Genomic DNA, 26,697 nt, shown 5'->3' with positions numbered 1-26,697 from the left:
AAAATTCCAGCAGCTTAATGGGCTAAGGATCCAAGTCTTTTGCTCTAAGTTCCTTGATTAGGAAGCGCTTTGAGCATATGGTACCACAGTACCTGAGAATTTTGGCTGTAGGTTTTCTGCAAGTTTACCAACCTACTTTGGGAGTACAAGATGCATTGCTGTATGCACCTCATAACAATTATGAACTCCTGGAAAGGTCTAATAGATATTTGAGATATTTTTTTCTGTGCTGAAAAAAAAAGTAGGAGGGAATTCCACGTCTTGTAATAAGCCTGGTCTTACAGTAAGTGCAGGTGTATATAACTAACCAGTAACCCAATATTTATTGTTCTGTCTGTGTGTTCTAGTAAATAGAATTTGAAATGGAACAATGACTATAAGGTAAAAGTTAAAGTAAAAGTGCTTTTTGCCTTATGTCTTGACATCAGCGAGTAAAATACTCTTCAGTGGGGTTCAAGTGAGGTCATTGGCATGGGCAGCCAAGAAGGGCCGCACTTATAAGTCTTGGAAAACTCGCTGCTTTAGTAATATCTATCAGATCAATGTCCTGCTGTACAGTGAGGTACTGAAGTTATGATGCTTCTGGGGGCATCCTAGTTTGGCTTATCTGCTAGTGCTGCGAGAAGTGATTCTCCACTACACATAGAAATATGGACTCGAGTCAGTGTCTCAGTTACGTGTTGACTGGATCAAATCTCAGCACTGACTAGCCCTTAAATGACTCACAACTCAACTCTCAACTCAACACAGACTAGCGTTTAAATGACTAACAATTTAGACTAACCCCAAAAATGACTTACAACTTAACCTAGACCAGCCCTTAAATGTCTCACAACTCAGACTGGCCCTAAAATCACTCACAACTCAACACAGACCAGCCCTTAAATGTTTCACAACTCAACAGACTGTCTCTTTAATGACTCACAACTCAACTTGCCACTCAACACAGACCAGCCTTTAAACGACTTACAATTTAAAGCAAACTAGCCCTTAAGTGACTTGCAACTCGACTTTGACTCGCTCCTAATTGACTCACTGCTCAGACTGCGATTTGCAACTCAGTCTAGCCCTTTTGTGACTTGCGAGGTTTCTTTGCATGTTTACATATAAAGTTGACAAAGTTTTAGTTACAGAAGACATTCTTTTTCGGTGTAGTAAAACTTCATCTAGATAAGCGGTTATGCTAATTAGCAATCATAACTTGCTTTACAAACCACACACTAATTTTCACATTTACTGCATGTAGTGCTTCAACTCATGCAGATATTTCCCACTTTTCTTCATACAATTCTCCATTTAGTTATTATAACTATATTTATTGTAAACTACATTTGTGAAGGGCTGTAAATCAGTTTGTTCAGAATGAACAGAAACACCATTAAAGGTGATATTTTGCACTATAACCTCAAATTGATTTAGCTTGAGTACACAGCCCAAATTACCAAAAACTTAACTGCTACTACTGAATTTAATTACACACTGCTCTGCATTGTGTGGTCACTGCTTGTCTCTTGTAATCAGGCACAGTCTGAAACTAAGCTGTTTGAAAACATTGATTATTTTTCTAGGAAAAAAGACAATGTGAATAATTTTATCAATTATGAATCATGTACTTTTGTTTTTGTTGGTGCTATAAATGCAGATATGTGCCATTAATACCATTTTAAAGAAAGATAACTGCTTCTTTAAGCAATCAGTAGTTTCAGTCAGCTATGTCAGAATTATTCCGCTGTCAGTATGAACTGAATTGACTGACCTGCATTTAGTAATACAGAATACAGTAGGTCTGCACAAAATTCAATATTGGTTATCAAAATATTGCCTTTTGCAAATGTTAGATTGTGTGCTATGAGTACAATGTCACTTTCTCTTGTGTCTCTGATGTGTTTCTGAATGAGTTTGGAAGAATCAGGGCATTCACAATATCCAGTCATTTTGGTCAAAATAATTTATCCTATTATATCTGATGATTTACTAGGTTGCAGTAGTAAGTAGTAGTTTTAATATATTATTGTAATTTTAACTATATTAATTACTGCATTTACAATACATCCAATGGCAGCCAATGTGTAAAGTATAAAGAGAGACATTGGGAAGAAAGTGTAAAACTGTTACTGGGGCCAGCACCTACCTTTCTTGTCCTGCTGGCAGGCATCTTACCCAAGTGAAAGAGTCACTGACATCATGTGATTTATCACAACCTTAATGAATTGTCTTCATGTGGAGAAGCAAATGCCCTGAACCTTTTTAATTTGAACATTTTGACTTTATGGCTTGACAAATGACACTACTTGCAAGCGAAGTGACAGTTCACAAGCCATCTATTTATTAGAAACACCTCCCTTGTACTTCCTTTTATGGGTCGCTTCGTGAGGTCCATAGACTGCCAACCACCCTCACTGGTCTGTTTGTGACTACAGGAGATGTTATTTGGTGAACTGTTGTAAGCACAGCAATAACTCTGACGTTCTAGTCGTATGTTAGTGTATGTGGGCCACTGGCATGAGTGTATCTGGCACAGTGCCGAGAGTAGGTCGAGAGAAGGTCCAGCACCCAAGATTATTCAGGCCAGTGCACCCCTCTGGTTAGAAACTGAGCACTGATAAAGGGTTACAGGATGGCTAACAGAAACTGTGCATCTACATATACTGCATATACTGTGTGTGCCAGTGAGGTTGAGCTACAGGGGTACGTATTGAGGTATGGGCTGGGAGATGGTCTGTCCATTGTTTGAAGTTCTTCTTTGTTGTCCGTTTGCTTTTCTCAGTAAGAGTGTCATGATCAGCTCCATACCCCTTTAGACCCACAGCATTGAGTGGTCCTCTCACAGTGGAAAGATGGACACAAACACCTGTTAATCATTTCAGACTTGAAAAGAGAGTAGAGCTGGATTTTCTACACTCTCAGGGGCAGGGTTTTGGTGGTCTAGCAGGTGTTGCACGTTTGCAACGAGTCCTATTATTCTCTCTCTATGTTTTAATCGTTCTACTTCAATTTGAGAAACTCATGGTTAAGAGGCTCTGAAGGGCCGAGAGGTCTAATTCGCTGCCACTTTGGTCAGTTTTGGTAAGTTTGAATCTTGAGCCATGCCGCTTTGCCATCAGTAGCCAGGGTCTGAGAGAGCACAATTGGACATGCTCTCTCCGGGTGGTTAGATGATGCTCTCTCCCCTCATGTCTCTTGAAGTGATGTTGTCCAGCACATGTGACCATTAGCTGGTGTGTTACTGCATTACCGACAGTTATAAAAAAAAAACAAAAAAAAACAGTGGCTGGCTTTAAATGTAAGCAAGGAAACTTGATGAGTCCTTAACCTCCTAATGTCGAGAAATTTGCTAGTGCTAGAGAGAGCTATGAATGGCTCTTGATGTAACGCGGTTAGGACACCCCAGATGCTCGTGGATAAAACCAGAAGGAGAGTGTTTTAATAGAGAAAAAACAAACAATAATTCGTCAGCATTATTTCGCAACAAGACTAACAAAGGAAGGCTTTAAATACAAAGCAGTGATAGCTGGTCGAGGGCTGGTGACAGTCATGTGAGTCTGGCGGGAATAGTGGGTTTTGTAGTCCACTGAATCAGGTGGTAAACCTGATAGTGTGACAGTTGACTACAAATCAAAGAGATGAAGGACTCTTACTTCTACACAGTTGTAGTTAAAATAACTGTGCATGGCATCTGTGCATTCTATCCCCTGTGGTGTCCATCTGTGTCTCGTCTGTGACAGCCGTTATTTGTTCTTGAAAGTTTCTTCTTGAGCACCATCAAAGCTTGACATGATGACCCTATTTTTCTTTTCAGGAATCAATAAAGCAGAGCCATAATCGTACACGTCCAGGTGTAGCCTTGTGCCTCTTTATCTTGCCAAAAGTGCCATTGAGCCGCTGGTGGACTTCGGCTTTAAAGGACTGCAAAGTTCCTTTCCATTCAGTTCCTCCTTTCGCTTGAGGATTCTCAGAAAAGAGGTGCAAGGAACTAATTTCCATCTTCCATTGAGATGTCCCTTTTTAAAAGTGCAGTTTTGTCCCTGGTCCCTTGACCTCTGGGTTAAGTACTTCACTCGGGTGCTTGCGTTCATTCCCCAACTGAAGTCATAATACTTGACTGTGAGTGGGTGTTGTGTTCAAAAAAAAATATTCCGATATTGGGATGCGAGATCTCGCATCAGATTCCACTATTTATAGCGATCTTGCTCACAAAAAAAGAGAAAAAAACACATCCGAGATTGGCCTTCGCACTCCGAAGCACTTCACAGACGCAGGCCCCGGGGCTATTCGAGACGGCTTTGAGTTTGAAGATTCCCTGCTTCCTTTCTGCTGAGCTGTAAATAACTGTAGGCTCATGTGGTTTTGAAGCATGGTTTTATAAGCGAGGTTGACCGGTAGTCTCTTTTGCTAGAGAGAGAAATGTTTGTTCTTAAACCTTCCTTCAGTCCTGGCCTAAAAGACACAGTGCCCAAATGGCCGGTTGTGTCGGCGAGGTTCTGCTATTGCGGAGCTGTGGAGAGACAGATGTTTGGTGCATGGGCTGCTGCTGAGTCAGTCTCCATTAAAGAGCACCTAAATACTCTAAACTTCTTCGGAGACACTCGAGGGATGCTGCAAGAGAGATTGAGAGACTGAGAAAATAAGACAGAGAGGTCTGTTCAGTTCAATTCGAGCTTCCTTGCTGGCATCTCAAATAATGATAGATGCAGTACATTGTTTATCCCCAGAGCCTTGGTTACAAAGTTTAACAGTTAGAGCTGCAAAAAAAAAAGAAAAGATTATTCTGATATTTGATTAGTCGTGAAATAATCAACAAATATCATATTCATATTTGCGTAAAAGCTACAACAAATATTCAAGAGCTTCCATTAAGGGCATATATGCACCTTCTGAACTGCTCATTGTAATATTACAGACCGATTGGTGTGTGTTAGAGGAAGGTTGCTTCTACAACTCCTGTGTGTGGACGTAGCCTTGTCATACTCTGATGCCGTTAAATAGAAATAGCCCTAGGCAGGTACAATTACATCCAGTTAGCTTGTCAAGCATTTTAAAACATGGCATGGCATGGCATGTTATGTTGTCTCCAGGACTTTCCCCATATCTCAGGCAGTGACGTGGACCAATTTATATAATAAAAAAAAATCGATTGCTTAAAGCTTTTTGAATATTCAAGGTTAATCATTCATCAAACGTGAAATCTGTATCAGCCCCAAAAATACTGACCAGTAACATTTTCATTTTGCCTGTTGCTACTATTGTCAATCAGTCACTGTAGTCTGGTAGTGACTTGCAGTGAACTTGAAGAGTCGGCACAAATGAATGTGCTTGTAGCTTACATGCTAACGTGCCCTATTACTTCATGTTCACGGCTTGTGTGTTAGTTTGCGGTTTGTGTTAGTTTGCGGTTTGTGTGTTAGTTTGCGGTTTGTGTTAGTTTGTGTGTTAGTTTGCAGTTTGTGTGTTAGTTTGCAGTTTGTGTTATTTTGTGTGTTAGTTTGCGGTTTGTGTGTTAGTTTGCGGTTTGTGTGTTAGCTTGCGGTTTGTATGTTAGCTTGCGGTTTGTGTGTTAGCTTGCGGTTTGTGTGTTAGCTTGCGGTTTGTGTGTTAGTTTGTGTATTAGTTTGCGGTTTGTGTTATTTTGTGTGTTAGTTTGCAGTTTGTGTGTTAGTTTGCAGTTTGTGTTATTTTGTGTGTTAGTTTGCGGTTTGTGTGTTAGTTTGCGGTTTGTGTGTTAGCTTGCGGTTTGTATGTTAGCTTGCGGTTTGTGTGTTAGCTTGCGGTTTGTGTGTTAGCTTGCGGTTTGTGTGTTAGTTTGCGGTTTGTGTGTTAGTTTGCAGTTTGTATGTTAGTTTGCGGTTTGTGTGTTAGTTTGCGGTTTGTGTGTTATTTTGTGTATTAGTTTGCAGTTTGTGTGTTAGTTTGCGGTTTGTGTGTTAGTTTGCAGTTTGTGTGTTAGTTTGCGGTTTGTGTGTTATTTTGTGTATTAGTTTGCGGTTTGTGTGTTAGTTTGCGGTTTGTGTGTTAGCTTGCGGTTTGTGTGTTAGCTTGCGGTTTGTGTGTTAGTTTGCGGTTTGTGTGTTAGTTTGCGGTTTGTGTGTTATTTTGTGTATTAGTTTGCAGTTTGTGTGTTAGTTTGCGGTTTGTGTGTTAGTTTGCAGTTTGTGTGTTAGTTTGCGGTTTGTGTGTTATTTTGTGTATTAGTTTGCGGTTTGTGTGTTAGTTTGCGGTTTGTGTTATTTTGTGTGTTAGTTTGCAGTTTGTGTGTTAGTTTGCGGTTTGTGTGTTAGTTTGCAGTTTGTGTATTAGTTTGCGGTTTGTGTGTTAGCTTGCGGTTTGTATGTTAGTTTGCGGTTTGTGTGTTAGCTTGCGGTTTGTGTGTTAGTTTGCGGTTTGTGTGTTAGCTTGCGGTTTGTGTGTTAGTTTGCGGTTTGTATGTTAGTTTGCGGTTTGTGTGTTAGTTTGCGGTTTGTGTGTTAGTTTGCGGTTTGTGTGTTAGTTTGCGGTTTGTGTGTTAGTTTGCGGTTTGTATGTTAGTTTGCGGTTTGTGTGTTAGTTTGCGGTTTGTGTGTTAGCTTGCGGTTTGTGTGTTAGTTTGCGGTTTGTATGTTAGTTTGCGGTTTGTGTGTTAGTTTGCGGTTTGTGTGTTAGTTTGCGGTTTGTATGTTAGCTTGCGGTTTGTGTGTTAGTTTGCGGTTTGTGTGTTAGTTTGCAGTTTGTGTGTTAGTTTGCGGTTTGTATGTTAGCTTGCGGTTTGTGTGTTAGTTTGCAGTTTGTGTGTTAGTTTGCGGTTTGTATGTTAGCTTGCGGTTTGTGTGTTAGTTTGCGGTTTGTGTGTTAGTTTGCGGTTTGTATGTTAGCTTGCGGTTTGTGTGTTAGTTTGCGGTTTGTGTGTTAGTTTGCAGTTTGTATGTTAGCTTGCGGTTTGTGTTATCTTGCGGTTTGTATGTTAACTTGCGGTTTGTGTGTTAGTTTGCGGTTTGTGTGTTAGTTTGCGGTTGGCCAGTCAAGTTTGCAGTTAGCTTCCCTGTCAGTCAGTGGTTCTTTGGCTCTTGGACTGGAATAATATTTTCCTTTTTATACATCATGGTTCCAAACTCTGATCCTAGGGTGCCCCTGCTTAGTAAATTCTTTAGCATTTTCCCCACACTAACATCTCCAGTTCAGTTTATTAGGGGCTTGCAAATTAGCAGGGCAGGGGGTACTCCAGGACCAGATTGGGATCTTGTGCCTGTTTAGTGTTTCTGGCTGATAAGAAACCAGTCTGAATGGATCAGGCAAACCCCCCATTGTTCCATTCTAAAGACTTTATTATTGTACTTTTATAGTGTTGCATATCCAATAAACCGGAAATGGGAACATTAGCACATGAAAACCTCTGGAATTCTTCAGGAATTCTGTGCTGATATGAATCCAGTCTGAATGGATTTGGCAGAACCCCTGCTGTGCCATTCTAAAGCCTTTAATGTTGGACGTTTATAATTTCCCATTAAACCGAAAATGGAAACATCAACACATGAACACTTCCGGAATTCTGAAAGGTAATTCAATACAAGATACTGAAATAGTCAATATTACATAATAGTGTGTTACATTTATCGTTTTTCAAGAAACCCAAGGTCACCCTACAACAAAAAGCATAAAAATAACAACATAAACAAAAGTAAAAACAACTGATTGCAGATAAGGGCACTAAACAGAGTAGACCATCCTTAACAAATGTGCCTTGAGCTGAGATCTAAAGAAATAATACAATAGAGTCTAACTGATGAATAGATAAAGAGACAGTTCCAGAGTCTGGGTGCATTACAGCTGAGAGCCCTAGCACACATAATACTGAGATGATAAGGTGTCACTGACAGCAGGACAGATTTGGATGATCGTAGTGTATGTGCAGGGGTATAGACGTGCAGGATATCAGAGCGGTAAGAAGGGACAAGGTTGTGGAGGACTATAAATGTGAGCAGAAAGATTTTGTATTCAGTCTGGTATTTTACAAGAAGCCAGCAAAGGAGACTAAGTAGAGGGTTGGTTTGCTCCCTCGATAGAACAGGCAGTGCAGTTTTGGGAAAATTGGAGCTTGGGATGGCATTTGTTTGGAAAAGTATTACAGTAATCAATCCAAGAAGTTACCAAGACGTGCAGACTTCTGTGTTGTGCTGGAAGATGGCAGAGCTTGGTCCTGCAGTGTTGCAGAGATAAAATTAAGCAGTCTGGGATATATCTATGATGTGATGTTCAAAAGTAAACATATTATCCAGGATGACACTGAGGCTCTTGACTTGAAAGGAAGGAGGTAGAGCCGTCATCAGTGCAAAAAGGCAAACTTGTGTACTTTGAATAATATAGACTTGGGAACAATTAGGAAAAAAATTCACTCATAGATACAAGAAAATACTTTCGCTACCCAATGGAAAACATGTATCTCCAAAATGTTTATGACTTTGAATATTTAGAGCATTTCTATTGACCTATTAATCCAGAATTATTTACACAGTGTACAGAACATCTGCAAAGCTCAAATGATGGAGAAAACTAAAAACGGACAAAAATAGAGATGTTTTTCATTGGACAGCAGCGATATTCAGTTATACCATGAACATCAACAAATGCTGTTTCCTTAGGTATTTTTAAAAATGTAGGTTCTTGTCTGCGTTTTGATCTCCCGTCCACATAAAAAAAGACGTTTTTGGTCACTGAAAAGGGAGCTTTTCAAAACATTTGTGATTTTTGAGTTTCTGGCTGAATCCCAGATACCTCCTCCAACTTCCTTAATAGGTAATAAGTCATAAAACAGCTACACGCAGATAGCACTACATGTCAGATTGACATATGAATTAATATAAATACTATTCTATTACAAATGTATTATGCTCTATTTAGATTTCAAATGTAGTCATAATTACATAAAGAGTTTGGGATGAATCCTGTGTTTTCTTCCCTCTGTGTGGTGTTTCTCTTTCTGAGGCACGTTTACCCCATTTTTATTGTTATCTTTTTAAGAATGTACCAGATTGTTGATTTGGCCACTGGTTTCTGCTCTGCTAATGCTAATCCTTCACTTGCATCCTCACCTCTGTGGGCCGCATATTGGGAGTTCTCATGAACAGTTACCAAGTGCAAATTTCTTCTGTGGACACAGGCAGAAGAAAAGCCTAGGTCACAAGACTGGGTTCCTGTCTGGAGTCTGGCGGTGATGTGTTGCTCTCCAGCATCAACAACACCAAATTTCCCCAAAGTCGCGATTGCATTTTACGATATCACCTGCTTTGACTAAGACTTCCATTATTAGACTAGGTTTATGTAAATTTTAGGGGTGTAAATATAATGAATTAAGACTTTTACGTAACATAGTTTTGGGGTTTTGGAATTTACAGCTGTTTTATATCCCTGTTTTGGTTATGCAGAAACTTCAAACTTTCTTTTGAAGAAGGAACAAGTGTTTGAGGTTCACTGTTTAACATTCTAGGGCCGCTTTAATAATACAATTAAGTATCAATACAGTGTGTAAATCATTACACTCCTGTTCCATCTTAGAAGCTGTGTTTTCCGAAGCAAAATAAATGCATGCAGAGTGATCTCTACAAAGAACAGAAAAACAAAAGGTGTCGCTCTGTGTGGGGGCATGTGTGGGGGCACGTGTGAAAAAGAAGTGCCTACTGGTATTTAAGGAATTAATGATTGAAGGCAGCAGAATTATCAGTCATGAGTGTTGAGATAACTGCGCTTAAAGATAATAACTGCAAAACGCATGAATAATTATGCGTGGAAGGTGAGAGGTAAGATAATTACTCTCGCTGAGCTAAATATTAGATTTATTTTCCAGATTAAAAATGTTTACACTTGTTAGGGCATCATTCGAGGGGGTGTGTGTTTTTGTGTCTTATTGTCAGTATGAGCCGGTATGTGGTCGTGATTCAGTAACAGCAGGCTGCATGTGTGTGAGCATGTGCTCTCTGCGTTCAGAATCTAATTTAGCTAAAGAAAGAAGAGAAAACAGGAACGTCAGCTCTGGAGACGGCTCTATTCTTCTCCTCTTATCTCTCTCTCTCGTCCTCTCCTCATTTCTGTACTTTTGTTTGCCTGCTGATCCATCTGTCTTTTGCTTGTATGGTATCAGATCTATAATCTGAAAGTTGCCAATCTATCAAAGAGTGCCAATCTGTGTTTTTTCACAGTAGTTTGAATAAGAAAACTTGATGATTATCTTTACGCAAAACTTGCTCTCTATCAGGCTGTACTCGCATTTGCTTGGTTGCCATAGTAAAGACTAGGCAAAACATAGCTAACCAGTTACATGTTTGTGCCTTGAAGTACATGAACATGGAGTGTTGGAATTAGGGATGTCCCGATCAGGTTATTTTTCCACTTCAATCCAATCCGAGTCTCAAAGCCATATGAGAGTATCATATGAAATTGATCTTTGTATTTGTATAAATAATACAGCCACAAGGTTTAGATAGGATGAGCTGCTGATTAATCAATTTATTTTTAGTAACAGTTTCTATAATGAGACATTCTTGACCAACTTATTACATTTAGGAGAGACTTTTCGTTTTCGTTTTATTATTTTATAATCCAGTCTGACTCACCATTCAGCTCCCAGCTCCTTTTAACACTGCAGTCAAGTCATCTCATGTGGGTTTTGAGTTTCAGATGTTCAGATGTTTTCATGTTCCACTCTCTGAGAACACCCTGAGAACAGCCGCTGTCAGCTGTTATGTCTGTTATCGGCACCTCGACATGGCGCACTGAACACCATGGTTAAAACAATGACCCTGGATTGGGATTGAGATTAAAAAAGCTGATACCCAATCCACTGACATGCATCAGGACATATCTAATTGGAATATATTAAATGTTCAGGAAATCAGTCAATTCTCAAAGTCAACATGTTGGATGTGGGAGAAATGGGCAGAACTGAAAGCCGGAACTACTCTGACAAAGGCCCAATTTTTATGGTCAGGCGGCTCAGTCAGAGCATCTCTAAAAGAGTTGCTGTGCTTAGTACCTACAAACCGTGGTCTGAGGAAGGACAAACTATGAATAGGCGACAGGGCATGGGGATGCTCAAGGCTCCTTGGTGAATGAAAACTATCCAGTCAGATCTGAACCAGCAGAAGAGCTACTGTGACCCAGACAAGTCTGTGCTATGAACCCTTTTTAAAGGGTGTACAGTCACTGTCCTGGAATCTCAGAGTGTTCAAAGCTATGTTCTATATGAGATTAGTGAGTGGGATTAGTAGAATGGGATCTGAAGTAACCCCCACCTGGTACAGACCTGACAGGATTGGAGCTGTTGGAGCAAAGTACTAGAGATAGAAGTTATGCATGTTTTCTATTTTTTTTTGTCTGAGATGATTATGAGTTTATTGATGGCAATTCATACAGTTGTAATCCTGTCAAAAATGAATGTAACTTTACTCAAGTTATTTTTTAACTGTTTATTTTCCCTTATTAAATCATCGCAAAAAAAAAACAAAAAAAAACACGGCTTTCATTGTTAGTTTGACTTGATTTCCTCCCTGATTTTCTATCAGGTTTCATCAGACTTTTGATACCTGGAATAAACATGGATGCTACGTTTGGGTTTGCTGCACTGCAACAAATGAGATCTTAGAAAGTTAAAACATCTTAAATCTAGGCAATATAATGAAATTATTATCATTATAATGTGGGAGAAATCGGCAGGCGTAAAGGCCTAAGCTATTTGGACAAGATTATTAAAGGTAAAGGTGTACGTATTTGTCACTGTACAGTGTGGACTGTACAGCGAAATGTGTCCTCCGCATTTAACCCATCTGGTAATGAACACACACTCACACACACACGTGTTAGGGGCAGTGAGTACACACACACACACACACACACACACACACACACACACACAGAGCGGTGGGCAGCCAACTCCAGCGCCCGGGGAGCAGAGAGGGTAAAGGGCCTTGCTCAAGGGCCCAACAGTGGCAGCTTGCCGAGCCCGGGAATCGAACCCACAACCCTGTTATCGATATCTCGGCGCTCTAACCGCTGAGCCACCACTGCCCCTATTATACAAGTCTTAGAAGATTATTCTTAGATATTTTTAATTAAGTATTTTATGAAGTCAGACATCACCTAACTTTTGCTAATGCTGCTACCTGGTTGCTACCTACCTGGTTGCTAGGTAGCCAGCACGCTCAGGGTACAACAGGTAACAGACACCTGTACTGACCAACATAACACCACCCCTAAGCAAACAAGGCCAGTTGTGCTCTCTCTGACTCAGGCTGCTGATGGCAAGCAGGATTAGACAGGTGGTGAAAAATGCTGTTCCACCCCTGCTTTACCCTCAGTTTAAAACCAGCACTGAACAGTGAGATTAAAACTGAGAGGAGGAGGCAAATGAACACCAAATCATAGCACATAACACTACACTATAAAATCGTTATTTTACATCAGTAGTCAACAAAAAACAGAAGCTATCCGTTTAGAGTGTGTACCACTCTACACACACACAAATGAAGTGATTTGACTGCAGTGTTTTAAAGGAACTAGGAACTAGGATGTGAGTCAGACTGGATTAATAGATACTAAACACATTACAAAATGGCCATTTATAAAACAGTCGCTACTAAAATAAATCAATCAATCTACAATATAAATAAGTGATTTTAAGTCAGTGTTATTTAGCAGCACATCTTGCCTAAACTGTGTGGCTGGATTGTTTATACACACATAAAAATCAGATCGATATCAGCTAAGTATTAAGGTAGCATTAATGTACTGGGGTGACTGAATCTGGTCAGTTCTAGTCTTCCCACCTGTTCTAAGTATATTAAATCTAGAGAAATTATGCTGGACTTTTTTATTTCTATGGTATTAATAACAATAACCAAATAACAAGGACAAAGTTTTAAATGCTGCATGTACACAAACTACACATAATGTAGCTTCTGTCTCAGGAATGCTTTCGTACTGATGCAGATGGCCCTGCCTGCAGCCCGGAAATCACCTCACCTATATTTATTATTAGTAGTAATAGTAGTGGAAAATTATTTTCAGTAGAATGAAACATTTATATATAGAAATAAGATCAGTAATACTGTAATATTAATTTTGAGGCACAATGTTTTCCACTTCCACCAAACATAGTCAATGCAGTTTAAGTTTGAATCATAATTCTTTAAAGGAATGGTTTAAAATCAAATCAAATCATGGACGGGTTTAGGTGTTCATTACTTCTTAAATATATTAGCCATGGATCTAGAGTATAAAACTAAAGAAAACTAAACAAACTTCAGACACCACACATTTTTGAATGGCTGGACTACATTTTGGGTAAGAGTATAATTGTGCAAAAAAAATATTTTTCACTTTAAAGCATCTCTAACATTGTCATTTGAATCATTACATGAAATATGATTCAAAATAAACATCAAGAAGATTAATAATAGCATACAAGCATTTCTAAAACCAATACTCCTATTACAGATACAAACTAATGCAGAGACAACAAGAGAGAGAGAGGGAGAGACAGAGAAAGAAGTGAAATGGGGTCAGCACATCTCTGCCCTTTTATTGCTCTCATCTACCTCCCTGCCATCAATTCCTTTTTTTAGACAGAAGGAAAAAGGATCTTGGCACAAAAGAGCCCTGCCATTTGGGCCGTTCTGCTCTTCAATAGTTCAGTCTTCCCATGGCTGTCCCTTAGGGTTGGCGACATGAGGATACATTTCATTGTCATTCAAAAAATGAAATCATCCCATTGTGCCATTATCTTATTGTATTTTTTCCTCTGGTGTCGAGAGTTTTCAGTCTCTTAAGTTTACACTATATCTGTGTAAATGTTCCTGCAGGTATCTAGCATTGATTAATTACCATTTCACAGCATGTTGTCCATATTTTAGTGTTTACAATACATACAATCCACATTTTTACAAAATGTCTCATTAAAAAGTCATACTAACACATTTCTTTTATTGGCATTTAGGCTCTTCCAAATCTTAGCTGTTCATTCACAGTTTATGACGTTTGCCTAGTTCTGTTTCTTCAGCATTTCATTGACACCCAAGTATGCGGTGAGTCTAACTCATGCCAAATAATGCAGGGCTCCTTTAGAAGTAGCATGAGCTGTTTTGGTGTTCTGCTGAGGACCAACAGTATATTAGGCTGGTGGTCATAATGCTTTAACACATCAGTGTGTCAGATCTCTTAAAATATCACATCACAATCCACTGATGTTGCCTGTGTTAATGTTGCTCATTGTCAACAAAGATTGCACTTACCCATCCATTATGTGGCATGTTTTTAAAAAGCTTGATGCTTATTTGAATGCTATGAATACAGAATGTTGGTGAAGGGAAAGCACAAAAAATATGCAGAGCCTGAGAGGCACTAACGTCATTACACACCTCACCAGGATCTGTTATTTATACAGTGATAGGGCTAAGCTCACCCGACTGAAAATGAAATACATGCGTCATTTCTTTTCTAATACTTGGATACGGATCTTCTTGCCTTAATAACTGGGTCCATCTTGTCAAGTGCAAACTACACCTGTTTCTTGAGATTGTAGTCCATTTTCTTGACTCCTTTTCTACATTTCAGAGTTTACATTTACATATTTCAGCTCTTGAGATATGGTGGTCTTAGGCAATGTGTCTTCACCATGTCTGCTCACAGATTTGGACTTATGAACCCTACGCTTTTGGCAGAAAGCCTTTTATAATGGACTGACAATGGGAACACTTTCTGATGCTATATGCTATGCTATGGCTCTTTAAAGAGCGGTCTAACAGAGGTTTGCCATCTTGGAGAAAAAACAATTAACCAGGCACAGAACCATTTTAGCAAGGGTTCTTATCTAGACTGCTAGAGTCATGGTCAAGAAATGATGACCACTCACAGATGATCTTATACAACTACACTCGTCAAGGCCTTGGATATGTATTAGAAGTAAATGAGCAGTCCATTCTCATAGTCAACATGTTGGATGCAGGAGAAATTAGTAGGTGTGAAGACCTGAGCGACTTTGACTATGTTCAGATCATAATGTACAGACAACAAGGTCAGAGCATCTCTGAAATTGCAAGGCCTGTTGGATGTTCCTGGTCAAACTGGTGGTACCTGGTGGTAAGTAGGACAGACCACGAACCAGTGACAGATGATGTGCTCAGAACCCTTAAAGGACCCCCAGTTTTGTTACGGGAATGGTATACATGGTATACAAGGGAATGGTTCAATGCTGTGTTCAGTGCAAGATTAGTGGAAGGGTGGGCTAGAATGGGATCTGCACCAGGTAGTGACCCTTACTTATTCTAATTATCTAACTACTGCAACCCTTGCCTGACAGGATTGGAGTGGCCATTGAGGCAAGTTGACCTATAACCAAGTATAAAAGAAGACACAATGCATGTAAATCATTTTTTGTCTGAGAAGTTCATGAATTAGTTTTTTTGATGGCAGGTGTAATACTGTCAGAAATTACTGTGACTCCCAACTTCCTTTGGTTATTAGCCCAACAAGTATAAAATGCAGGGTGTTATCAGTGTATCATCACTCTGTTGGTGATGTCCTTGTGTGTTTTGTCATCACTGAGCCATTTTACACATCCTTCTGCCACAGGACACTTGTCCAGCTAATGGCAGAGAAAGTGTTTGTAGCTGAGTGACCTTGGGACTTTGCCTTGCTTAACTGCAAATCGGTGCACTGATGCTTGTTTTATAGTATAGGTTGGCTTACTTGCGTGTTTGCTTTGCCTGCATTGACATCTATAAAGATTTTAGAATGCTGTGGGGGTGTTCAGGAGTGTCTTTGATTGTCTGTGTGCAGTAGCAGGCCCAAAGGACACAAGGGACCTCTCTGCCACACATACAGAGGTCAAGGTATTGCAGTGAATACAAACCCACACACGGCTCTACACTAGCTCATACACTTCATCTGTTTTAGATCCCTATGTTTTACCTATGTCACCATCCTTTTCACACAATAAATTAATATTTGAAGTTTTGTTGTCTCATCTAAGTCAAAGGTAAATGCCATCCAGTGCTGTGTGACATTTACCTTTTTTCCATGAGCTTGCCATAATAGCATTAGCATGCACTAATTTGAAAGTTACACTAACACTTACAAAGTCTGAAAGAGTCCTTTTTTATTACTGTTGTATTGTGTTACACATTCAGTTACAGGTTTTCCTTTTTTACTTGCTTATTCTGACGAAGCTAGGGATGGGCATTACAGTGCCGTTAAATGGAGAGAAGAGGGGGAAAAGGAAGAGAAGGGAGTGGGGGAAGGTGAGATCCAACAAGACTACATTTACCATAGCGATAGAGTTTACAGCTTAAGACTTCTGAATGAAACTTGCTCTTGTGGAATTTGTTTCTGCATTATGTTCGTCAGTGCACAGTCCTCTGCCTCTTGACTCAATGCAGAGCAGAGGCTGGCTAAATGAGTGAGTGACTAACTGATGCACCTTTTTGAAACATGCATGCATCCGAACTGCTCGTACCAACGGTCAAAAAACTAACAATTATATGTGCTGCTGAGAGTGAAAGTCCATAGTGATAGCATGTCGACTCAACACCGCTCAGGTCGATGGCCTCGCCCGACCAGACTCATCCAGCATCACTACCACTGTGTTTGTGCACCGGCTGCCAGCAATGCTTAGCAACACTAGTGTGCTGTTAGCATCGCTATCGTGTGCTGGCTTCCGGCCTTGCCCAGCATCACTACCCCATGAGGTCCTGGACCCTTCACATCAGCAACTGGAAAATATGAGACCAACATCTTAAGGCTCTGATGGCAAGGCTTGATTCATTAAAGTACATTATAGATGTTATTTTATGTCAGTGCCTTTTTCAACATGAAAGGCATATATTTTGGTCACCAGCTCCTTATTGTTGAAATGCTGTTGGCGGTCTGGCCAAGTGGTTTGGGTTAAAATGTTTTTTCCTGTTTTTGCAAGCCTTCCATTAAAGGAAAATCAGCCGGTTACATTCTAAGGCAAAATAACAGGGTTGTATAGGCTTATAAAACTGCATATAAGCATCTTAGACCCAAACCAGTCACACACTTTCTGTTTATACATCAAACAACAACCTAAAATACATCCTTAGCACCTTTAACTGAACAGCTTGACTTAAGAGAAGCGTTTAAAAGTAGGCTACCAGGCTCAAATGATTTAATCAGTCGAGTACCCTACAGGAAGAAACACCCAGCTAACAAAATCACATCACACAGTGTGAGCGAGTGCTATTTCAGGCCTGGCCGGTTAGAGTATTGTATTGAATTCATTCTTTTTATTCCTATGATATCCGATCAATACCCATCAGTACAAACATGTTCTCTAATTTCACTGAGTCATCAAGCCTGCTAACAATGTATTTTCTTAAATGTCTTAGGGGACAATTTAGGAACTAACTGCTAAAGGAGCCACTTCAGTCCCTTGCTAACTTACTCACTGCATTTGAAGTCACCTACATATGGCCTCATTCTTCATTCGTATTTCAATCACAGCTCCTCGCAGCACACTGCAGCTGAGTTTCCCTCTCCAGTGTCCTTTCAGCACGCGCCCAAAATGCCATCTCAGAACCAGCTCTCCAAAGCCGAGTCGAGAAGCTCTACTGAGTTGAGTAGCTCATATCCCTCTCTCTTTTTTCCCATCTGGCGTTGATAAGTAAGCTATTTACCCCGCTAGCGTTAGCGAGCATGCCGCCGCACCACTCTGCGATCAGGGTGAATAATGTGCTGATTAAAGGAACGGGCCGCCGCTCATATTGAGGTTTTTTTTTCCACTGCTTTCGTCGGCGCGGGGCAGTTAGCCATTAGCTCAGTGGTGCGTAACAGTGGAGAAGGGGAGGGAGGAAAGGCAGTTCATTTTCGCCATTGGAAATCGAGGTTAAGATAGCACCACAGCACCAAACACACTTCATCCCTGGCTAAAGCACCACTCTCAATACGAGGGCTTGGGTCCAGTGTGCAGGAATGACTTTCAAATGCTTTTAAAGGGCCCTTTTTCATTTGTGGCGGCACTCAGATAGGATGTTTCGAAATAAATATATAAGTAAAGCAGTTTTTCTAGGGATGTTCTAGGCATGTCAGAGTTCTAGGCATGTCAGAGCTCTCCAACCACTTATCCCAGATAAAATGGGAAGCATTTTATGCACAAAGCATTTGCACTAATAACCTTACTACCCCACTGGACTCAATATTTATTACACACTGCAGAATTTGCACACTACCGCCAATTATTTATTATTCTCTGTCTGCACTGTGTTGTGTTGTCTGTCCGCACTTGTATTGTGTTGCACTTGTGTTTTGTATGCACTGTCTATGTTGCACCATGGTCCTGGAGGAACGTTGTTTCGTTTCACTGTGTACTCTGTATGTAGTTGAATCTGGCATCAAGACGTTAGCAACAGATCCTAAATTGTGAGATGGGGCCTCCATTGCATCAATGACCCTGATGCTAGTTTACCGGTTGTCCTTTTTTGACCTCTTCGACAAAGACAAGACAGCCATATTCACGATTGGTATTGGACACAGATGAAATTTGACTTTTGCCTCTAACCCATCCGTGCAGTGAACACACACACACGCACATTAGTGATGCACACGTGCCTGGAGCAGTAGCCAGCCATTGCTGCAGCACACAAGAAGCAGAGAGGGTGAAGGGCCATGCACAAGGGCCCAACAGTGGCAGCTTGCCACAGTCCTGTCATCAATAGTCCGGTGCTCTAATTGCTGAGCCACCACTGCCCCTATTGATAGGTACTGATCATTGCATACTAGAAAAACCTCACAAGACCTGCCTGATCTTTTGGAGATGTTCTGACCCAGTCGTCCAGCCATCGCAGTTTGGCTTAGATTCTTATGCTCGACCACTTTTCGTGCTTTCAACTCCAATCACCTTCGACTGTTCGCTTGCTGTCTAAGATAGCCACCCCTTCACAGCAGCTACTGTAGATGACGATAATCAGTGTCTTTTACTTCACCTAATGTTATACTAATGGCTTATCAGTTTATATGGATTACAGTTTCTTTGTTTTTAAATGCAAAAAATAAATATATTCTCTTTAACTGACTGTTCTTTAAATCTTCAAAAAAACAAGACAAAGGGTCAAAAGCTCGGCACGAGACTTTCAAACACGAGATATGTCTCAACAGCATAGTCACCGGCCGTTTAATTACAGCTGGTCAGGCCGTGTGCTGCATGCTGACAGTGGCCAGCTGCCTCCGTGCCTTGAACACTCAAGCCTTGATGTCAGGGGAAGGGGGAAAAGTGCAGAGTCACCTCATCACTCCCCTTTTTTGTTCTCCGAGCGAGCAGCAGAGATACGGGAGCTGCCGGAGGTCTCGGAAGACTCTCAGACTTAATCAGCCTCTTGTCATTGTCCTGTTCCAACCAAGCAAAAAACTGCAGAGCTGTCTCTCACAGGCAGCGTCCCGCCGAGGAATGCTCTTTGTACCTCCAACTTCATGTTCATTTTAAAAAGTGCCTCTCTTTCCCGCGTCGAGGGAATGGACGCTCTTTGGCTTCAAACTTTGTTACCCCTGACATTGTGTTTCCTTTTGTTAAGCTCTACTTGTTGTTGTTGTTGTTGTTGTTGTTGTTAGGACGAATGGACAGTGGCATTCTTTGTAATGGTGGTAGCCCATGAATTACTGTAGTACATACACTTCTGTGTCCAAAAGTATCCAGACATCTCCCCCTAAATAGTTATTTTGGCTGCTTTAAAGGTGACACAGTTGTCCACACGAGTCACCATACCCAGTGCAAATTGGTACAGTATAAAGCTCCCTGATATTGGACTGTGGTGCAGTGGAGATGGACTGTGGAGCATTCTCTGGAGCGATGGTCCAGGCTCCATCCTGTATCTTTTAGATTAGTTGGAGTGGTGTTTGTAATCCAGAACTAATTATCCAACAGTCAGTAGCTGGCCGCACTAATGCTCTCATGGAAGTCATCATAGCAGTGTCCAAACATCTGCTGTAAAGCCTTCCCAGAAGAGTAGAGGCTGATCCGTGTTTTCTAGAAGATACATTATCTATATTTATATTATATATAATGTGGTTAGCATTTGTATCCATGTATTATGGCACTAGTTTTAATGGTCAACATTTAAGCAGGATAGATTTTTTAATGCTAGGTTTGCAACTAGTTGACCACAACATTGGTTAATTTCAATTTGATATTTTCTTTAAATTGCTCCTAAAGCTGGGGTCACACTACTCAGTTTCTATGCCGATTTTAGCCTCGATTGTCAGTCTGGCTGAATCAGTGCTGGTTGGCTCTAGTCTGCAGATTATTTCCATTTTATCAGTTTTCAAGAGAAAGAATCGAGTAGTGTGTGATGGGTGTAGACTCACATTTTTTTGGCCTCCCAATCACATTTCAGACTAGTTGGAGCATTTAAAACATGACTAACGTAGTGTCAGGTAGTGCATACTGGTCTCAATCTGAAAGTGTCCAGTTAATAGTCAATTAAAATTGAACATGAAAAGCATCGTTTTTTTAGGCAGACTGCAGCACCAATTAAGGTGGAAACTCGCATAAGAAGTGAACATCTGCCTCCAGTGTGGGGTAGGCTCTAATATGTGCTGTGCTACTCACCTGCAACTCCCTCTGCAGTCTTTACAGACCATGCTGACTCTGTCATACCACCCACAACCTCACTCAAAGGCTTTTTTCACCTTTGGGTTGGCGCAAGCAGTGATGCAAATCGGCGTCTCCTAAGTAACGCGAGGAATACATGATTTTTTGGGACGTGTTCAGTTTGGTTCAGCAACAGGTGTAGGGTATGATCCCTAGTCATTTAGTGGGTACATTTTTCTATAAAATCATCTAAGCACAAATCAGGGGTGTCTTGGTTTGTTGAGTTGCTAGGTCATTGAAGCCAGTTTACCCTGAAGATACACTTCATTTTATCAGAAACAACTAACAAGTAGTTGCACTTTGTAGGTTTAAAGTTACTGACTGCAGGCTATCAGCTGCTACGTGTGTATAAGTCCCCCTCTACCCCATTCATCAATAGAAAAAGATCATCACAGGATCACTGCTGGCCAGAAATTATTCTGTTACTTAACTGTTCTCAGCTCAGCAGCAAAACCAACAAAGCAGTACATGCATATGTGTGTGATATAAGTCTGTGATTTAGCATTTATTAGTGATCCAAGTGCAACACTGATCTGTGCGTGGGCTTTTCATGAGCATATGTGTATCATATGTGTTCAGAGTGTACTTACACATGTATGTCTGATGTTTTTGTGTTCTAAATGATCCAGTTTCTATATAATAGACTGGATTCTGTGTAGTATAGTATACCATAGAAGTCAAAAGCAGTTCTCCTTATGTGAAGGGAAATTTAGTCAAACTTCTTCAGGTTTGCCTGGTTTGCCCATGTAGAAGTTATGAACATGTTAAATAAATTCCCCTCAACAAGTAGTTTTCAGTTGCCAAGTGTTGGGCATATGTGAAATCTTTTGGAGCCTTTTGGAAAAGCTCCTCGGGATGCTGCTTGAGAGAATGCCAAGAGTTTGTAAAGCTGCTATATGTACTGGTACAACGAAGAGGCAGATTTACTAAAAGAGATGCCAATTACCAACAATCTACAAACAATATGTGCTAGTGGTTTTGGCCAGTTGGCCAGTTAGTGGGTTATTGCCAAAGAACTTCAATAAGCTCAGCTTCGTAGTTAACATATGAGCAGCACAATCTAAAGCCCTGTTTAAATCAAGTGCTTTTTTTGTATTGGAGGCTTTGAAGCAATATTATGCAGGAATTAGCATTTCTTGCTCCTAGAATCTCCCTACTGTCTGAAAGTGTCATTTATGCTTTTAACTCCTCTAAAGGACATGCTGTTTTGCATTTTTGGACAAGCTGAGAGATACAGAACCGAAGCAGGTGGACTGACGTGGTAGCATGGTAGACTATAGCTAGGATTGCACAGTGTTGCGCAGTTCCGTAATCAATTTCCTGCCCACTTTACCAAGTAACATACTGCGGTTTCTGGTAGCAACAATAGTGGCGCTATTATCCCTATTACAGGTCAGTGGAAGATTAAAATGCTTTTGGAGCTATTATTGTAAAGTAAAAAGTCTACATAGTGTTGCTACATAGTGTAAGCCCCACAGAAGTGTATGAAGTGATGATTAGCTTTAGTAAAGTTGGAATGATGGCCAGATTATTTTAAATCAATAAAAGTGACAGTCCTGCTATAGTGGTTGGATTTTTCCTGTCCACAAGCTTGCTTGATACTTAACTCTGGTGACTGTATTGTCCATCACATCTCTGAACTTCCTCACACCTCACTGGATGAGTGGTGTGGTGTCTTGCAGTGTTTTGTTGGCAGACAAGTCATTTTTAGGGATGTCCCTATCCAATCCAGGCACAGTTTAGTGGATCAGTGATCGACTATTTTAATTAGAATCCAGTTTCGAGTCTTTGTTTTAACCACAGTGTTCATAGCGACATCTGGTGGCCTCTAGGTCCCATTAACGGACATTACTCCCAGCCGGCAGCAGTAAGGAAGTTCTCAGAAGGTAAATAAACGAGTTTAGAACCTGCAGTGTGGAACACGAAAACAGACCATAATATCTGAAACTATGCCAGGAACACTCTGTTTTACCAGCGGAGTCTCTAAACTAAATCAGAATGCCCAAAATGTCTCATTATAGAAGCTGCTACTAAAAATAAAGTGATTTTACTTCAGTATTTATCAGATGCTCACCTTATGGAAACTGCATGACTGGATTATTTAAATAAGCACAAAGACTGAATCATATTGCTATCGGCTGATGCTCAGCATTAAGAGACTTGGATCTGCTTGAGGGGATCAACATAACCTGATCTGAACTTCAAGGAGCATTGAGGCAGTTCTTTTTGACTGCCCGTGGATTGTATATTATTTACAGTGATATTATCAAATATATATTATACAGTACTATATATTCTTAATGTAACTCGAACATAGAACAGTTCAGGATGCCGTTTACATAATATACACTTTAATTTAAGCTTGTCTAAATCCTTTTTCACATTTTCATTTATTTTTTTAGTCTGTTTAATCTTTGACGTAGTCAATAGTTTTCTCCTCCCACACATCTGAGTAACGCATGTGAATATTAGAGGTGGAAAATTCCCTTCACAAGAATCCTTGCGTTTTGCTCTCCTGCAGAGGAAACTAAACCAGCCTCAGGTGGTAGCTGCAGAGGGAGGTTAATAACTTTCTCTCCTGCCTCTCATTCTTTTTGTCCTTTTCTATTTCTCTCTACCCTTCTCTCTCTGTGTGCTATCTTTACACCAGGTCAGAGCGCATCCGTTTAGCAGTAACACCTGAGGAAAAGCTGATTGATTCTCTTGGCACATTCTCAGACGCATGACACTGAGCTGTCTCGTCTACACAGATGTTTGCAGTGTCTCGTGTGTGACATTGTGATAGCCTGTACAGTAATAGACAAATGTACGCACCTTTACCTTCTTTTAATAGACGTTTCGGTGGGGAATCACAGCAGACAAGAATTAATCTGTGCCTTTAAAACTGGGCCTTAATGTCAGAAGTTGTACACTTGAGGTAAAACAATATGTATTGCCTTCATTTGGGCTACAGAAAATGTAAGTAAAGGTTTCTTCAGGTGTCCTTCATACTCTACAAATCCACAAAAAATCGTTTTTGACAGCATATGATGAATATTTATAGACCCGACAAGTGGCTGACATGCCATGTTAAAAATGACTGACATGCCAGATTAGGCCGACAATCACCGAGAAACACTGATAATTACGCTACCCCACGTAAAAGTAATCCTGTGAAAAAAATAGTATAGATGTCTTTGTGAGAGTATGTGGCCCAGCCTGGTTCCTGTGTTCTTGTGTTCTTGCCTGACATGATCTTCCACTGCCTGAGTTGCATTCCAATTCAAGAATGCATTTACCGCGAACGGTTAAAGTTCTCAGATGTGCTTTTTTCTTCGTCCTAAAAAACCAAGGATGTGTTGGTTGGTGACTTTTCAAAAAAATGAAAGAATGCTGCAGTAATACCCAGCATTTGTTGCAAATTCAGAGCTGATGTTATGGCAGAACATGCAGAGTTCTCATATTTTAAAGAAACAATGCTGCTCAGTAGGTGATTCTGCTTTTTTAACAAAACAAGGCTAGAAATAAGTAGTACAAACAACAACAATGAGGCTTGTATACTCTCCTGTGGTTGCCTTAGCTAAGCTTTGGATAATCATGGCTAACTGGACTCATTGAATTGTCAGTTGGGTTCATTGTGTTGCGCAACAGCAAGTACACAGCTCACATCTCAATAGGTGTCCTCTGTCCCTGTGTTCTTGCAAGTTCGTTCTTGCAAGCTAACCTGCCAAGAATGTTCTTTCTGAAAACACCAGTCCAGTCTACGCGTCCGTGGTATGTAGAAACTCCACCGGTTTCTACCCTTCCGATGCTATGCACTGAATGCTAGTAGCACCTTCTTGTGGTAAAGTTTTCCAGCATTGCAGTGGAGGGTCAGTAACAATAAAATAATTATATATTATATTATAAAATATTAGATATTATTGATAATAAGCAGTATGAGTCAGCATTTCATTCAGGACCACAACAGCTAATACAAACACAATAACATTTCATATTTACGAGATAAGATATCAGTAGTATGCTTCTGATTAATCTGTGGATATGATCTCTCCAACAGTGAATCTATTTGAATTTACAGGACAGGGAGGACAATTGGAATTCTCCTGTTGTTTTAACCCCTCTGTGCAAAGGCTATGTTTAACCATGGCTAGCTCTCACTGTGAGTTGTGTGTATGCTTAAATATGGCTCTATTGCAGCCACCAAGAATGAGATTCAAATAATAAATAAAGGAATAAATTCAGTGACCTATACACACACACACACAACTCAATAATCCAATAAACACACTTACCATGATACAAAGTTTCTATTATAGTACAAGAGCAGTTTTCAGAGCGAATCCTGAGAATTATCTATCAAAATATGGTGTGTGTGTGTGTGTGCGTGTGATATTCCAGTGAAAGTGTGACTCGCCTATATCCTGTCATTCATTCTCCTCAGTCTCCTGCTGTTATTCAGAGATTATTCTGCTGAAGGGAACGGCTGGCCATGTGGAACAACTGCACTGATACTGCGGCTTTAGCACTCAGGCTTTCGGGTTTTCCAAAAGAGATTTATAACAAATCAGTAATTACAGTATTTATAATAATTAACTAATAATTGATGACTTAGGTTTTTATTTATAAGTAATAATTATTTAGTTTAGCTAATAATAATGTTTAATTTGGAAAGAAAAGCTTGTAGCCTTTAGAGTTGTGCGGTATCAGTACAGTCATACCGTCTGAAAATAGTACCATGGTTAACAGAGGAAATGACAAAGTTAACACTGTGTACTTTTAAATCAATCAATCAATCAATCATTAAATGTTAAACCGTCAATCTGACAATTACAAATGACACATTACAGCTCTGAATCAGGAGAGAGAAGCTGGTTAGCATTAGCTTAGTTAGCAGCAAAACAGTCTGGTCACCACAGAACAAATTCAAGTCTGACTGCCAGGAAGCCAACATATAAACGTTTAGACAATAATTATTCGAGCAACTGGTGACTAATGAACGAGCGACATACAGAAGGCCTATTGTGACTCACACAAGGCCTAGAGTGACTCACAGAAGGCCTAAAGTGACTCACACAAGGCCTAGAGTAACTCACACAAGGCCTGAAGTGACTCACTGAAGGCCTAGAGTGACTCACACAAGGCCTAGAATAACTCACAGAAGGCCTATTGTGACTCACACAAGGCCTAGAGTGACTCACACAAGGCCTAGAGTAAATCACAGAAGGCCTAGAGTAACTCACACAAGGCCTAGAGTAAATCACAGAAGGCCTAGAGGACTCACACAAGGCCTAGAGTGACTCACACAAGGCCTAGAGTAAATCACAGAAGGCCTAGAGGACTCACACAAGGCCTAGAGTGACTCACACAAGGCCTAGAGTAAATCACAGAAGGCCTAGAGTAACTCACACAAAGACTAGAGTAAATCACAGAAGGCCTAGAGTAACTCACACAAAGACTAGAGTAAATCACAGAAGGCCTAGAGTAACTCACACAAGGCCTAGAGCTACTCTAGTACGACCTACAGTGACTCAGAGAAGGCCTGTAGTGACTCACAGAAGGCCTAGAGTGACTCACAGAATGATCAGAAAGCTGAATTTAATTTTTTTCTTGTGGTTTTGGACCTGTTGCCCACTCGCTAAGCTAGCCTTTTGCTTAATTAGCTCGTTGAGTATCAGACAGCCCTGTGCTGTCTGACTGCTTCTGAGCTACTGACACAAATGTTGATGAAAAAAACTTGTCTGGTGAAGGTCTCTGTGTTGACCTGGTCTCGCTTCTTATGGGTTTGGCCACATACAAGACCTCCTGTTTGCTGTGTTAAGTAAAGGTTGTCTTGTTGACAATCCTGAATAGCTCCTTTTAGCACATTTATTTTATTATTTGATTTAATTATATAAAAAGACAAGTAATCAAGAAGTAATTAAAAGTAATAAGGTTCCGTTACTTTAGTATGTGAGTCCTTTGGTAACAGGTAATCAGTAAGCTGTACCCCTATACATTTTAAAGAAACCCTCTAGCACTGCTATTGACATTTATGCTTTTGTCTTGCAGAGCCTGGCTCAGGATCTGGGGATGAAGGTAAGGGTGATGAGATGTGCACA

At 40.3% G+C, this 26,697-nt stretch overlaps 1 protein-coding gene across 2 annotated transcripts in view; it reads left to right on the top strand.

The window, feature by feature from the left end:
* tmeff2a (transmembrane protein with EGF-like and two follistatin-like domains 2a) overlaps window positions 1–26,697 on the top strand; it is a 132,511-nt gene that overhangs the window by 42,670 nt on the left and 63,144 nt on the right. For both annotated transcript variants that reach the window (XM_072686497.1, XM_072686496.1), the window contains exon 4: window positions 26,648–26,674. In XM_072686497.1, coding sequence (XP_072542598.1) covers window positions 26,648–26,674 — 27 coding nt within the window. The remainder of the gene's footprint in view (window positions 1–26,647; window positions 26,675–26,697) is intronic.

Source organism: Salminus brasiliensis, chromosome 8 (assembly GCF_030463535.1).
Source record: "Salminus brasiliensis chromosome 8, fSalBra1.hap2, whole genome shotgun sequence".
Classification (NCBI taxonomy): domain Eukaryota; kingdom Metazoa; phylum Chordata; class Actinopteri; order Characiformes; family Bryconidae; genus Salminus; species Salminus brasiliensis.
Note: the sequence above shows the minus strand (reverse complement) of the source record. Positions and strands in the feature narration are given on the sequence as shown.